At 36.5% G+C, this 15,828-nt stretch overlaps 1 protein-coding gene across 4 annotated transcripts in view; it reads left to right on the top strand.

Moving 5' to 3' along the window:
* The window catches only part of LOC139979122 (uncharacterized), an 83,006-nt gene that overhangs the window by 20,554 nt on the left and 46,624 nt on the right, over nucleotides 1-15,828 (top strand). For all 4 annotated transcript variants that reach the window (XM_071989815.1, XM_071989814.1, XM_071989813.1 and 1 more), the window contains 5 exons: nucleotides 1,652-1,859; nucleotides 2,724-2,920; nucleotides 4,278-4,395; nucleotides 5,107-5,203; nucleotides 15,286-15,406. In XM_071989815.1, coding sequence (XP_071845916.1) covers nucleotides 1,652-1,859; nucleotides 2,724-2,920; nucleotides 4,278-4,395; nucleotides 5,107-5,203; nucleotides 15,286-15,406 — 741 coding nt within the window. The remainder of the gene's footprint in view (nucleotides 1-1,651; nucleotides 1,860-2,723; nucleotides 2,921-4,277; nucleotides 4,396-5,106; nucleotides 5,204-15,285; nucleotides 15,407-15,828) is intronic.

Raw genomic sequence — 15,828 nt, 5'->3', positions numbered from 1 at the left:
CATACGTGTTAATAGATCAAGTACTGTTATATATATACAAAGATAGAGGCGACGGCATAGGGACATGGGGGTCTCATCTCTCATAACGATGATGTCCCCTCCCCCTCCTGTTGCCCTCCCCTCTCCAGTTGGCTGAGGTGACACAAAACTGAAAAACTCTCCCTTATGTTTAAATTCCCCATGTTTGGGTGTTGGTTTTACAAAATGCTACACATTCCGAGGGCTAAGCGCCTTTGACCCCCTTTTCCAGGAGCTTTCAAATACATTTTAATGAAATTGAATTCCTCTCTGGAATACATTACTGTGTTGAAGTTAAAATCGCTATAATAGAAGTATTTGAAAACACTGCAGCTTCCGGAATTGGAATACCTACCACAGAAACTTATGTTTATATTAAACATATGTTTGAATTTATGTTAACATTTTGTGTTCTTGTCGTTTGAAGTAGTTACGGGAGAACAAGAAATATCTCATAATCATACAACTTCCGGGGGTTTCTCCCATCAGATCCCCACCAGGGCTTTGCAATAAATTCGAAATTCCATAGTATATATTTTGTGCCTAACACTCGCTAGGAGGGAACAAGGAATATCTGAAAACGATTGAACTTCCGGGGGCTTTGCCCCTAGACCCCAACCGGGGTCCCCCTTTGGACTCCCATTAGGGCCCTTAAATACTTTACAAATTAAATGTAAGTGCAATTCCTCTTTTAGACACGTATTTTTGCGTTCCAAAATTGCTTCAGCTTTTGGGGGCCTTCGCTCCCGGCTGTGTGGCAGTTATGTTAGTCAATGGAAACAATATTACCCAATCGATTGCTAGTAATTTTCTGTGACGTACGAATTGTATTCATGAACGACATGTAAACATAAACCGTGTAGAAATGGCACTCACACAATCAGAGGTTTAACAATGTGATATGTACTTTCGTATGTACGCGGTTTGATAAGGGGCCTTGGCTCATCTGCCAAAAGCTATTTGAGTCGAATACCGCATATAACCTGGATATATTACCCTTTGAATCAATCACACAACTAAACAGAGTTTACTACAATAGCCTAGATAACCTGCCTCCACAAAAATGGGCTATTTCTCGTTTTACGTTGCTCAACCATAGTCACTGAAGTCGGTCGCAAATCGATCAACATCCCTCTTGATAAAATGGTGAATAAACGACCTTAATTATATTACATTAACGTTTTGTCACAATCCTTCATGAAGTCAAAAGTTAAACGTTTTTTTTCACCGCTTAAGCGTGGGTCGCGTTAGAGGGTAAGACGTTCTCCCCTTAGCCCTCTAACTTTGCCCTTCACGTGCCCATTATATTTTTACACTTGCAACCAAAATATCTGCCCATCCCCCATAACTGATTTGCACCCCCCACCCCCCCCCCCCGCAAACAAACACACTTTGTAATGTAAGTTAAAGATTTCACCTATATAGACCTATCACACTTTACATGCGGTTGGGTGAGAACATGGGCTTAGAGTTCTTACTGTTGAGGAAAACTGCTAGCTAACTACAATCGCTGTAGCATTATTATACTTTGAGTAGTGCTGGTGTTAATCTAACCCATGATTATGAAACATCAACCAGCTGTTATCATCTGCAATTTATTCATACTTGGGTGCAATTATCTTCTCGCTTGCAGAAAAACAACTTGAGAGCACTGTCCATATGAAAGCAACCAAACCGAAGGAAAGAACGATCATTATAAGCAGGGAGAAGAGAGAGCAGACTCAAAGTCTTCCTCAAGCCAACGAGAGCTCCAGCACCATCTCTAGACCAAAAGAGGCCAAAGGAGTCTGCACAGCAATTCGAAAGAATGGAAAAACCATATATAGACCACCGAGGCCAAAGTAAATCTGAAAATAAAACCTTATCATTGGTGGATCCATGATTATCGAAAAGCAGATAGGGGCGGGGGATGGAGGGGTGGGGGGGGGGGAATTAGACGAGCCCATGATATCAACATCGGTAGATAAATGTCTTGTGGCAATATAGAATTAAAAACATTGAAAAGTATCGGTAATATTAGGTCCACTTTTAGGCTATAAGGAATTTCTTGTTTTGATCATAGTTATGTTTTGAGTCAACTGTTAGTGCCAAAATAAGAGTGGGCCTCGCCCGGAACCCCGTCCCTAACCCCATCCCTAGACCCGTCCCTAACCCCGTCCCTAGCCCTAGACCCGTCCCTAACCCCATCTCTAGAGCCGTCCCTAACCCCGTTCCTAACCCGCGTCCCTAACCCCGTCCCTAGACCTGTCCCTAGATACGTCCATAGACCCGTCCATAGACCAGTCTCTAGACTTACAGGCTATGCGTGCAACGTATTTTATACTTTTAATATAGAAAAGGGACGATATAATGGCCCCAAAACATCCCCTGCCCCTCCTCTACCCACCTCCTCCCCACCCTCCCTCCGCCTCTCACTCTCTCTCTCTCTCTGGATCCTCTTTTGGTGACATCGAACTTACAGCGTGAATGAATATGCATTATAAACGTTCTCGTATATAATCTAAGAATATATCATAATTACATGTGTTTTATTACATAAGTAACGAAATACAACACATTATTGCTCATATTGTAGTTATGTAAGTGACATACAACGAAAAACCTTATTATTGAGTTCTATCGATTGATGGAGAAACTGTTTGAAATGAATACATTAATATGTTAACTCGATCTTCTGTCTTCTTATTCTTTAACAAAATTAACAGATTATTTCAAGATGTTCTGCGGGATCCAAGCCATTTGGAATTCTTTCGACGTTTCCTCATCAAGGAGAATTCTGAGATTCCTCTCCAGTTTTGGAACGCGGTTGAACAGATGAGAACGTCTTGCCGAGATGCCAAATCCCGTCAAAATAAAACTATCTTGATCGTTCGAAAATTCTTCGGGAAAGCTACAGATTTCGGTAAGTGTTCACCTTATCATCTTAATCTCCACTTTGTAACCTTTTACGAACCTAACCCCCCCCCCTCCTCCCACCCTAAAAATATTTATATAAAAAAATACTTTAATACTTCCTCACTGGCAAACATGCGATCGTCTGTACTGCTTTTCTTTTAGTGGTTGTATGGAAATTTCAATCCATCATTGATACCTTAGAAATTTGTTGAATAGTTTCAAAGATTTTAATGGGCCAATGTAGATATATGTTAACAAGGCAGAATGTATACTCAATCAGTTAGTATAAAGCAAAAACAGGAAACAAGGCAAGTTATGACAATCATGTAGGAAGTAACCAAGTCCGGTCCATCGCAATTACGTGGCTAATGATATCAAGACGAAACTTCATGCCAATAAGGCGGAGGAACTGTAAAGGTATCTCACTTCCCGGAGGGAAAATGCCAAGGATGTCATCTTATCGCTAGAACAGCTTTTAACAAACACAAAATTATTATATAAATTTGGAATAAAGTGATTACGTGCGTACCGAAAAGAGCAACAAGAAAACGTAAGATAATGTTTGATCTCATGTTTTGCTTTATGTTTCAATGTACCACTGGTGTTGTTTCATGTGATGAAATATGTCATTTAATAACTGAAAATAACATTGATAGTCATGGCCAGTATAGTGATACTCGCACCAAAGAACTGTCACAACACCTTCTCAGCAGACAGTATTTTCGGGGTTCTGTTGAAAATGCCATCAAAAAGGTGATTAGCAATCCCCGCATTGAAACATTGACGTACAAAACCCGTCAAACCAGTTCCAAAAGGGTCACCATTGGTTACTGAATTCCACCCTGGTCTCCCACCAAGGCTGGCAAATATCATTCAGAAGAATTTTCACATATACTTCAAAGCACCAAACGTCTGAAATCATTTTTCTCAGGACCACCTGTCATTTCATTTACAAGACCCAGTAAACATACGGGACATATATATATATATATATATATATATATATATATATATATATATATATATATATGTCACCAAAAACAGAACTAGTATTGTTCGATACAGGTGACAAACGCCTACAGTGGAATTACGACCTTCCTTACCGGTTTCAAACCTCTGGGCATACAATCAGCGTCCATAGCCTAGTGGTTAGGGTGTCCGCGTACAGAGCGGAAGGCCCGTGGTTCGAATCCCGGTGGAGGCTGAAAGTTTTTCACTGTTCTTGATTTTCCAACTCATTACGATTTTCATTTATATATATATATATATATATATATATATATATATATATATTTACCTTTCAATTTGTATATATATATACCTTTCAATATATATATATACCTTTCAATTTGTACGTTTTACAGGTGCTGCTCTCCAATGTGACGCTGACGTTATTCAAGATATTCCAATGATGGAAAAAGTGACACCCCAAATGATACTTTCCGCACAAGCTTGTGTAGCAAGAAGCATGGAAGAAAAATGGTAAGAAATCTTGATCTTTCTTTCCGCCGATGTTAACCTCTCTTAGTTTGAAATATAAATTTGGAAAACAACAATGTTATACACAAGTAACTGTAAAACCCAGCAGGAATATTACTTTAATATTACTATTACGATGTACTTAAGAGGATCACACCCAGTGATATGTTGACCGCATACATTTTTTCTCGTGGCATTTAAAACTTGATATGTTTCGTCGGATCGTTTTATGCTGGAGCCTCGATCTTATACCTTTCATTTGAACCGGTACTATGAAATTAGATACTTTCAATTAATGACATTATAAAATTGCCCAAATCAGGTAAAGTTATAAGATAAATGAAACATCTTTTCTTTTTTGTTATTTTTTGTTGTAGTTTTACATCACATTTTATACAAATCGAAGTCATAAATATGTCATAATCATAAATCATAATCAACTCATTCGGTCATCATTAATGTTAATGCTTCAAATTTCTCAAGGGATTGTTTCATCAAATATGTTAGTTAACTGTCACGTTTTACCTGACGAAATCCTTCTACTCCCTCCCCTCCCCTCCCCTCCCCTCCCCTCCCCTCCCCGCCCCCCCTCCCCTTGTTCTTGTTTTTTCTACCTGGGTACCATTTTGGTGATAAGTTGCGTCTCATTTCTATTATTGACGTCACAATGAATTCGAATTTAACCATCTCTACCTTTCCCTATTTATTTGTAAGGTTTGATGCTTACAAGGACACTTTCCCGGAGGATTCAATCGATAGTGACAGCGATTCGTCCGAAACTGACCGCAAATTAGCACCCAGAGAAAAATCAGTGAGTCCAAATTGCAAGTGAATTTTTCACACGTCAGACACAAACACAAAATTCCGTATTTTTCTTATTTCTCTCATTCAGTTTCTCCGTATTTAGGTAGGAACTACATGCAAAACACTATAAGACGTCGCCTTCCAGATTTAACTAGCTGAAAGATAATCCTGTATTTGTTATTTCAAAATCCATCTGATCCTTAGATATCCGCTGAGGAACCTTCCTCGAATCCATGACGTTTTTTGTACGGCTTACGATAATCATTTAAGAAACATGTCTAACAAATAAAAATGTTTTTAAAAAAATATTTAAATTAAAATCAATCAGTGCAAAGTATTTATGTATAGTGTGAGCCGCAGATGTACTAAGCCGAATTAGTTTTTAACATCTTCCAAATTGTTTACTTTTATTATGATTATATATATAAACATAATTATAATAAATTGGTTTTGCATGTAAGCGCTGCACTGTCCAAAGAATTACTTCTCTTAGAGGAGAGGACATACCCTTCCCTATAAGATACCTCCCCCAAGGACGGACGTCAATATTTGTACCACCCTCCCCATGTAACTATGGCAGCAGGCCTTGCGTTTCATAATATCCTACCGAAATCTCACCTGTACCGTAGCAAAGAACTGAAAAATCGCCTCTACAAGAACATAATGTCCAGATTCATTACATCCTATATCTCAAGTCGCAACAAGAAAGTTACCGATGTAAGGCAAAGTGTGACTAGCATAATATGTAGTATCCTTTAGCAATAAAGGATTCTAGTTCATGAAAACATTCAGTAATTATTTCCTAGAGCCATAAAAACCACTGTTTGCCTGTTGTATTCATTTAATGAACTTTAAATATATATAATAATCACCACATATTACAGGAGCTTCCGGGAAGATGCCTAAATTAAATCAAATTAAACCCGACAATCAAATAGTGAGGGAACACGCGTTGAAGCATGTTAGTAAAATGGTGATATATAAGGTTGAACGTGAGTGACCAGACACTGGTTCTCTACTATATGTAGTTGTGGAAATGCTAATGATCTTTAGTGGAAATTTAAAGAAAATGCGATCCATTACTTTTGGGTCGTATATGCCAAACTGGTGACGATACACCATCGTGGAATCAATGAAAAAGAGGGGGTGGGTGGGACTGAACACATAATCTGTGACACAAGTCCACAGAAATCGAGTCAGAAGCTATAAAATGAAGCATTAATTTCAATGGGTTGGGAAACGAAACTGTGATATCTTTCGTAAAATGTTCGTATTGCGGTAAAAGGTGACTGACCCACGGCTGAAGAAATCCCAAGTGTGCTGAGCACTACTAGATTGATCACACATTACGCGTATCCAGTGAATATGGCCTGTTTTGGTCTTAAGTCAAAGTATAATACAGCTCCACAAGAAACCTTAACATTCTACATGTCTATTTCTCTGACGTTACATTATCATCTCATATCATCTCATCTCATCTAACTCTCATCTCATCTCACGTCATCTCATCTCATTTCATCAAATAAAATAAAATTGCATTAGTCATATCATAGCACATGTTTTGACAACACATCACATCACATGAAATCTTATCACGTCACATATCACCTCAGCACATTACAACATATATTACACTACATCACATCACATCACTTCACACCTCATCTCAATATAATTCATCACATCATTAAAAAAAAATTAAAAAAACATGAAACATGATAACCAGATTCTCTTCTGCAGTGCGTCTTAGATTATTATTATGAAAAATTGTAAATCGCATCTAGGAGGGCTTTTCTTTTATTTCAGTTTTTTTTGCCAGATTAACACTCATGTAATTGTAAACGCGTTCCGACGAACGGATAAACTCTCGAAACATTCCAATCGCTGCTGGTTCATCTGAGTTTAAAGCCACATGTTGTTTTGTCACTCATGATTTAGGCAAAATAAATTTGATCAATCATTTAAAAGGATATTTTGGTAAGCTGAAGTTGAAGTTTTATAATCTTGAACCTCACTTATTCCCAGAGGAAACAATTAGCCGCCGCAGTGGCAGCTTCCTGGTTGAACCAACCAAAACAAAGGTTCATTCGAACAACCATATATCTTGAGTTAGGGACAAGATATTTGGATCCCCGGGGTTCTTAACAAACAAAATTTGTCTGTTCAGTTAATGTGTCTGCCACATGAATATTCATTTGAAAGTGAACCTGAGAGCGAGATAAAAAGAGAGGTAGAACAGAGTGGTGGGGGCGGTGCTAGATCATGAATTCATGAACCCTTAGTAAATGTTGCTATGTGTCAGGGTTTCCCTAACTTTATCCTCCCCCCCCCCCACGAACCCCCTGTGGAAGTCAGAGTTGTCAACGAACCCCCAACTTTTCGAGACACGATCTCAGTCATTATTTTACTATGATACGCATAACAGTGCTTCGTAAAAGATCAAGTTTCACATGCACGGTACAGTACTACAATGGCAAAATATGCGTATGGAACGCGAAAAGAGTTTGTCGATAAGGTACGACTTTTGTACATTACTAAATTATATGATATATCAGAATTTAGTTCAACAAAAAGTACTCTAGTTTTGACTTTAGAAACGTCTCACGCACCCCCTGGGATGGACTCACGCACCCCCTGGGGGTTCATGCACCCCAGTTAGGGAACCCCTGCGCTAGCAGATTCCATTTTGTTTTGTTCTATCGAATTTGGTAAACTTCTTTACCTGTCAAGTTTGATTTCCATTTTCCCATGTGTGTGTTTAATATCTAATTGTTTACAACTAGTTTAGCATTGCCATCACTGCTATTTTTACATCTGGTTGGTAGCCTAAATATTTACCTACTGTCTGAATACATTAACGCCTACGCTTGGATTCAAATGTTATGTAAAAAAACACGTTGCACACAATTTAAATTTCATTGTTACATGTAATGAGCTACAAGCGATTGGAACCGCTAGTGATCAATCCCAGGTCGATGTAATTGTTACCACATATAGCAGGGGTTCCCTAACTGGGGTGCATGAACCCCCAGGGGGTGCGTGAGTCAATCCCAGGGGGTTCGAGAGACGTTTCTGAAAGTCACTAGAGTACTTTTTGTTGAACCAAAGTCTGATATATCATGTAGTTTAGTAATGTACAAAAGTTTTACCAATCGACAAACTCTTTTCGCGTTCCATACGCATATGTTGCCATAGTAGTACCGTACCGTGCATGTTCTAAATAACTGAATTATGAAACAGACACAGGCCGTATGACTTTGGTGAAGTTGGTGTACGCATTAAAAGAAGGCCGTGAAGATAAAGAGCTGAGCTGATCTTGAAGTTTCCACATAAATATTTGTTCATCTCTTGTTTTTTCATTACATTAAAATATTACACTATGAACTTGATCTTTTCGAAGCACTGTTATGCGTATTATAGTATAATAATGACTCAGATCGTGTCTAGAAAAGTTGGGGGTTCGTGAACAACTCTGACATCCACAGGGGGTTCTTAAGGAGATAAAGATAGGGAAACCCTGTTTTATTTTCATTAAGTACAATAACGACAGTTTAAACAATTTTAATTGCATACAAAAAGTGACAAATTATAATCAAACATTTGTGAACCTGAGACCAAGGCTTGAGCCCAAAGGATGGATGGTTAATTCATGCATTAATCAACCGGATAACTGTAGTCATGGTTATGAATCAAGCTCAGGGTGTCAATTTGCTATATTTATAATTTGCTATAGTTTTCGTTGTGTTGGGATTTAATTTATACAAGGATATAGACCACAAATGAAATGTTAATGGCCAACATACAAACAAATTTAAGAACAGTTACAGAAACATCAAAGAAATATCTCACAACACCATGACATTCAGAATGTGTGGTCTTCGCCTATTAGTGTAGAATTACGCTGTACAACGAAGTTACAGCAAACAATTCAATCAGTCAACTTTGTCCAACGAAATTCCCTTTTATTAGTGTTCAAATTATTATTATTATTATTACTATGTATTTGATAGAGCACTCTACAAAATATGTATTTGATAGAGCACTCTACAAAATATCACAGCGCTTTACAGAAACAAATATAAACTACACAATAAAAACAAACACCAATCCTAAACACAAGCGAAAAATACAAACATTACTGCGCAGTAAATAAATATGTTTTCATGAGACCTTTGAACATCGAGAAAGGCAAAGCAACATGTTACCTTTCAAAAGGGCAACTATTTAACTATAATGAATGAGCACTAAGGGTATTTTTTTTTCACCAAGTGAGAGAGATAACGGGTAGGCTACAGAACCGACAGCAAATAGGGACGTTTCACTACTTGATGCAATGAGTGAGATGAGATACGTTTTATGCCACTGTTTCGTAACTGTTTCCTTTGTGCAAGTATTGTCAAAGGTTCGAACGAAGTTTGAATCTGCAATTTTGAGTTTTGATATTGAAGTAAAATGATGGAAATCATTAACAAGGTATATACACCCATACGGCAACGTCAGTAAAGAGGTGGGGGGGAGGCATGTTAAAGTTGTAACACGATAGTTTGTTAAGGGTAGTAATGTTTATCGCGACCATGCAATTTGCCGTCCGTTAATTTGAGCTCTGGTTTTAATCAACTATGCCGATATAGAAATGCAACACACTTAGTTCAAAATATCAACTCTACGCTCATCTCTACAACATCTGACACCAATGGAGCATAACCCCCCTCCCCCCTACGCCCCTTCCCACACACATTATGTCTCCTTTGTCTATGACTATATCTTTAGTTTATTTCCTTAAAGTTAAAATTTAATTATGTCAGATGATTGTGTTACTTGAAGTCTTTCTTCGCAACGGATTCACTTAACGTTTCATTCACTTTTTAAATGTTAAAATAACTTGCAATGAATGTTCCAGATAGTTCGGAGAGGGGGGTCCGGGGGGGGGCTGATCGTTAGATATTGAACTGCTGTACCGCAACAGCTGTTGTGTGAGAAAATATCCTCTAATAAAGTGAGACATGCATGCTCTCGGATGGAGGGTAATTTACTTACTTCTTCCACTCGCTATTTGCCTTTGAGCATATAGAGCTCTCTATATTTGCAGCTTATTTTTATTGCCGAAAAGAGAATATTTAAAATGAGAGGAAAGAGTCCCCCGGCCCCTTCCGTGGTCGCTAGTTTGTTAGATCAATACCACGGGCGATTTATATTCTGACTGACTTCTAAGAGAACATTCCTTAGCCTGCGTTGCGTGCAATCCACCCCTCCCATCCTCCTCCCCTCCCCCCTCCCCAAGAAAATAAGACAGACCCAAAAAAGAAAGAACATTGTCTAACTTTGCAGTCCGCAAAGTTCATTGTTTGGTCGACTTTGTTTTGATGATAAACACGAACATGTTTCTCAGATGAATATTGTAAAAGTCAAACAAAACTGGACGCATGCATATAAAGCACGTAATATCTCTCAATGTATTGTTTCCCGTGAAATCGCCTATCACTGTGGAATTTGAGCCGCTGTCATTATTTTCTGTGAAACCGTTAAGTGAATGAAACCTTCAAAACACGTCATATTTTATATTAAAATAAAATACCGTGGGATATAGGTTCAGTGTCTGTGACCTAGTTATCTGAGTGCTAAAGTGCTGTAGACATGATATCATCTACATGAACTTTTAGTAAACACTCCTTGATGTCGGTGTCTCGTTTTATTGAAATTGACTACTCAAGTTTCTCTTCTTCTTTGAATTTCACCTGTTTTTCAGCGATCAAATAGTTGTCGAGTAGATAATTGATGTTCAATTTGTCAGGCTTTGTATAGAGTTGTTAACGAAATTAGCTAAAAATGATGACAAAAAAAAAGAAATTGGTTCACTCATTGTTTAACTCCAACCGACATTTTACGTTCACCATATACATTCAAATCATGTTGTCCAATGTTCAGGTAGACAATCACCAAATTTGACCCTGTTAAATCTATATGGGTAATTTATTTGAAAGGGTTAAAATACCCACGAATATATATATATATATATATATATATATATACATATACATATATATATATATATATATATATATATATATATAAAGTTGGTTGGTTGGTTGGCGTCTATCTTGTGCTCTATGTCCGGTGGACAGAACGAAATATGTTGAGACTAGTGGAACACTAGTAGTTGTTACTCGGAGTTTCACGCATTGAGCGATCTTCAGAGTTGAACATATATATATATATATATATACATATATATATATATATATACATACATATATATATATTTATATGTATATATATATATGGATATATATATATATATATATATATAAATATATATATATATATTTATATATGGATAGTTTCAGTTATATATATTAATATATATAAATATACATATATATATATATATATATATATTAATATATGGATAGTTTCAGTTTACCAATATGGAGCATTTCGGTGATTGACTGTCCATTATCGAGATTAACAATGTAAATTATTACACCCTTTGGCGAGCCATGCTTAAAAGTGATTGATTCTAGTTTTATATATTTAATGATTTTGTTCTGTAATACCAATAGATTGTCAACACCTTGGGCTCCATGTAATGTATAAAACAAAACGTTGATAACGCCGTTTAACTAACCTTCCCGTCTCAACCTATATAATTTAACTATTTCGGCCTCTATTGCCGCTCTTGTTTTTTATTACACATATGTTTGTATCTGTGCTTATCTTGAATTTGTACTTTGTTTCTTTGGTTCTTTATGTGTTAGGCAAAAATTTGCAAATCGATCAATTTACAGGTACTTGAAATTACTTGCAACAAAGAATGTTTAAACTGTTTAATTATGTCATCGTCATCATCGTCGTCATCGTCGTCATCATCGTCATCATCGTCGTCGTCCTCATCCTCATCCTCATCCTCATCGTCGTCATCATCATCATCATCATCATCATCATCATCATCATCATCATCATCATCATCATCATCATCATCATCATCATCATCATCATCATCATCATCATCATCATCATCATCATCATCATCATCATCATCATCATCATCATCATCATCATCATCATCATCATCATCATCATCATCATCCTCATCCTCATCCTCATCCTCATCATCATCATCATCATCATCATCATCATCATCATCATCATCATCATCATCATCATCATCATCATCATCATCATCATCATCATCATCACCATCACCATCATCATCATCATCATCATCATCATCATCATCATCATCATCATCATCATCATCATCATCATCATCATCATCATCATCATCATCATCATCATCATCATCATCATCCTCATCCTCATCCTCATCCTCATCCTCATCCTCATCCTCATCCTCATCCTCATCCTCATCATCATCATCATCATCATCATCATCATCATCATCATCATCACCATCATCATCATCATCATCATCATCACCATCACCATCATCATCATCATCATCATCATCATCATCATCATCCTCATTCTCATCATCATCATCATCATCATCATTCTCATCATCATCATCATCATCATCATCATCTCATCATCATCATATCATCATCATCATTATCATCATCATCATCATCATCACCAGTATCTTTATCTTCGTCATCATCTTCAATATCTCTGTGCAATCATTATGCCCCGACCTCCTTTTCAGAACCAAGAAAACATTTCTGATTTTTTATAATGCACTCTGTAAGGCCTCTATCGCCACTCTTGTTTTTTATTACACATATGTTTGTATCTGTGCTAATCTTGAATTTGTACTTTGTTTCTTTGGCTCTTTATGTGTTAGGTAAAATTTTACCTGAAATTATTCGACACGAAGAATGTTTAAACTGTTTAATTATGTCATGTTCTTTACGACTACCAACATATGGGATGCACTTATTTGTTTATGTGAAAAACCAAGTAGCGGGTTGTGCGTGCCAAAATGCGTTGAAGTTTAAAGGTGAATAATGGCTAACGGGCATCTTAAAGTTCATTGGACAAATATAGCAGCTAACATATGTTGGTGGATTATGAAAGGAATCCCTGACATCTTCTTCACTTTAGGCAATTTATTTCCCACATGTTTGTTTATATTCAGTCCAACTAAGGATGGGAAGGATCGATTGCATTTGATAACACTAACTATACTATTAGCGATACCGTTACTGCAAACTACAAACTGCAGCTAATGTGAAGCAAACCCGTTCCCGTCAACGAAACGAAAAGAACGCGGTACTTTGAAAACACGAGTATCCCCTATCTGGTAGATTACTTCAGTTTCATCTTTATCATTATCGATCATCAATATATTTATATATATATATATATATATATATATATATATATATATATATATATATATATATATATATATATATATATATATATATATATATATATATATATATATATATGCAAAGAGTGTTAGTAATATTTCCATAACTACTTCGATAATTATTGTTTTTTAAATATGTTGCATATCTGGAATGCTCCACTAACGTTAAATCGATACTAACGTCGGCCCATTGGTATATTGTCTTAGTGTTCATGTTTAATCCATTATTATAAAAAAAATTCTAATAACTGAGTAAATATGTTCTTTTTAGCTTCATGCAACCCAGAAAACACTCTTGCGTAACACTCAACACTCAACCCTGTTCGCCCTTCACATATTTGAAACGCATAAACATGTTATTTGAGATTAAAAAAAAAACAGCCGTACGTTTTTCTGTTGCCGCACGTCTGATACTTTTCTGTATATGACTTATGTGTATATGTATGCTAGGCTAGGCTAGGTAGTACAGCAACTTTCATTGATATGCCTCTAAGTTTTAAATATTCCTTTCTGAAAAAAAGTGGTAACGTAATACAAGCTGCGATAAAAGCGTAGATAAGATGGACTTCAAACTAGTTTATTCTGTACATACTATACGTGTAATGATCCTTCAATTGACGAATACCGCCGTCATGTTTCAAATTTCTTTGAAATGACTCCTTTTACTGTATGTCCTAGTATCCATAACCAGGTCAATCTTATATCAAGCTTTGGACGGTGGTTCTGTTTGCTCCGGGTGACAAACAGAGGATTCCGGATCAAGATACGACAGTTCATTTATCTTTTATTGATCTTACTTTACTCAAATCTAGCGGAATTGTGCCAATTCGTTTGGACTTTATGCAGGATGCTTCAAGATATATTATGTGTGTGTGTGTGGGATAATGGAGGTGGAAACAATCCGATGTATTCAAGATAAAACTTAAAAAAAGACTATTTGCATATTTTTGGGGGGCTATTGTATTATCTTTAAATGGTTTGATGATGTAAACGTATGCACGTGCATCCTGCTCTTTATACAGGCCACCCTGCACCCCATCCTCCCCCACCCCATTTAATCCTATCCATGCAGGGAGCTGCGGAGTAGAGTAAAAGAATTTTAAACAACTCTAAAATAAGAATATAACAAAGAGAAAATATAATTCCCCTTCAAACACACAAATCTGATTTATGGAAAAAGATAACGATTTGTTTTTCTTTTCTTTTCGTGTGTCTGTTTCTTGTTTTTTTCTTGTTTTTTTCTTCTTTTTTTGAGGGGCGAGAAGAGGGGGGTAGTTGCCATCCTACTTTTGTTTGACACTTCTTTACATGCGTGTTTAACAAATATGTTTCCATATGAAGCTAATCAGCTTTTCTCAAATATTCTTACAAAACAAGTTCCAGCTTAAAAATATGAAAGTATATAAGTTTACCCTGCATGAATCCTTTATAACGTTGTCTCTATTCAACTTCTTTGTATAGAGTCAGTATCGAAACCACCGTTGACTATTGCAAAATAATGATAGAAAACAGTATTTAAGTTAACAGAAAGGTAAACGTTCACAACTTTGAACCTGGCCTATATATGTATCGAGCTATACCGTTATTATTGCACGGAGAGTACTATTGCCCCTGGCGAAGTGTAAACAGACTATAAAAAAAAATTGAGGAGAAAAGTTTGCTAATGTTTAGACCGTGACGTGTGAAATTATATTTCTTACTCAGTCATGATACCTATAATGATACTTGATAGCATTTTACATTTTTCATAAATACAGAAAGCACTTTGGGCCATGTTTATCAACAACGTCACCAGTTTCCGGCGGGGGTTAATGAACGCAGCGTCCCTCAAAGCCTTCAAAGATTTCTTAGGCAAGGAAGTTCGAAGAGAGGTAGAAAGTATGTAAACAAATAAATCAAACGAATTAAATCAAATGAGATAAAAACAAAAAAAAAATGACTTTAATCTTGTGGGAGACAAGGTTTTGCTTTGTTTTGGACTAATTGGTTAATCAAATGTGGACAATCACAGGAGTCTTCTTCAGATACATGTAATTACGTCCAGTATTGAGTTAAATATTTGTTGAATGTAATGGCTTGAAGCTAAACGACAAACGTGAAGCTACTTTTAGAGTTCTGACTGGACTTTAAACTTTAATACTTTAATATTTGTTTTATGGAAGCGCAGATGATAATGTATACCTTTTGATTTTACTTCCTTTATTGAATGGAAAGGATTATTGAATAGAAAAGTTAAAATGTGGGATTTTCTAGTGTCTTAAAAAAGAAAAAGGAATATATTTTCAATACTTAATGACAGA

Source organism: Apostichopus japonicus, chromosome 13 (assembly GCF_037975245.1).
Source record: "Apostichopus japonicus isolate 1M-3 chromosome 13, ASM3797524v1, whole genome shotgun sequence".
Lineage (NCBI taxonomy): Eukaryota > Metazoa > Echinodermata > Holothuroidea > Aspidochirotida > Stichopodidae > Apostichopus > Apostichopus japonicus.
The sequence above is the reverse complement of the archived record's forward strand: the minus strand, read 5'-3'. Positions and strand labels throughout refer to the sequence as shown.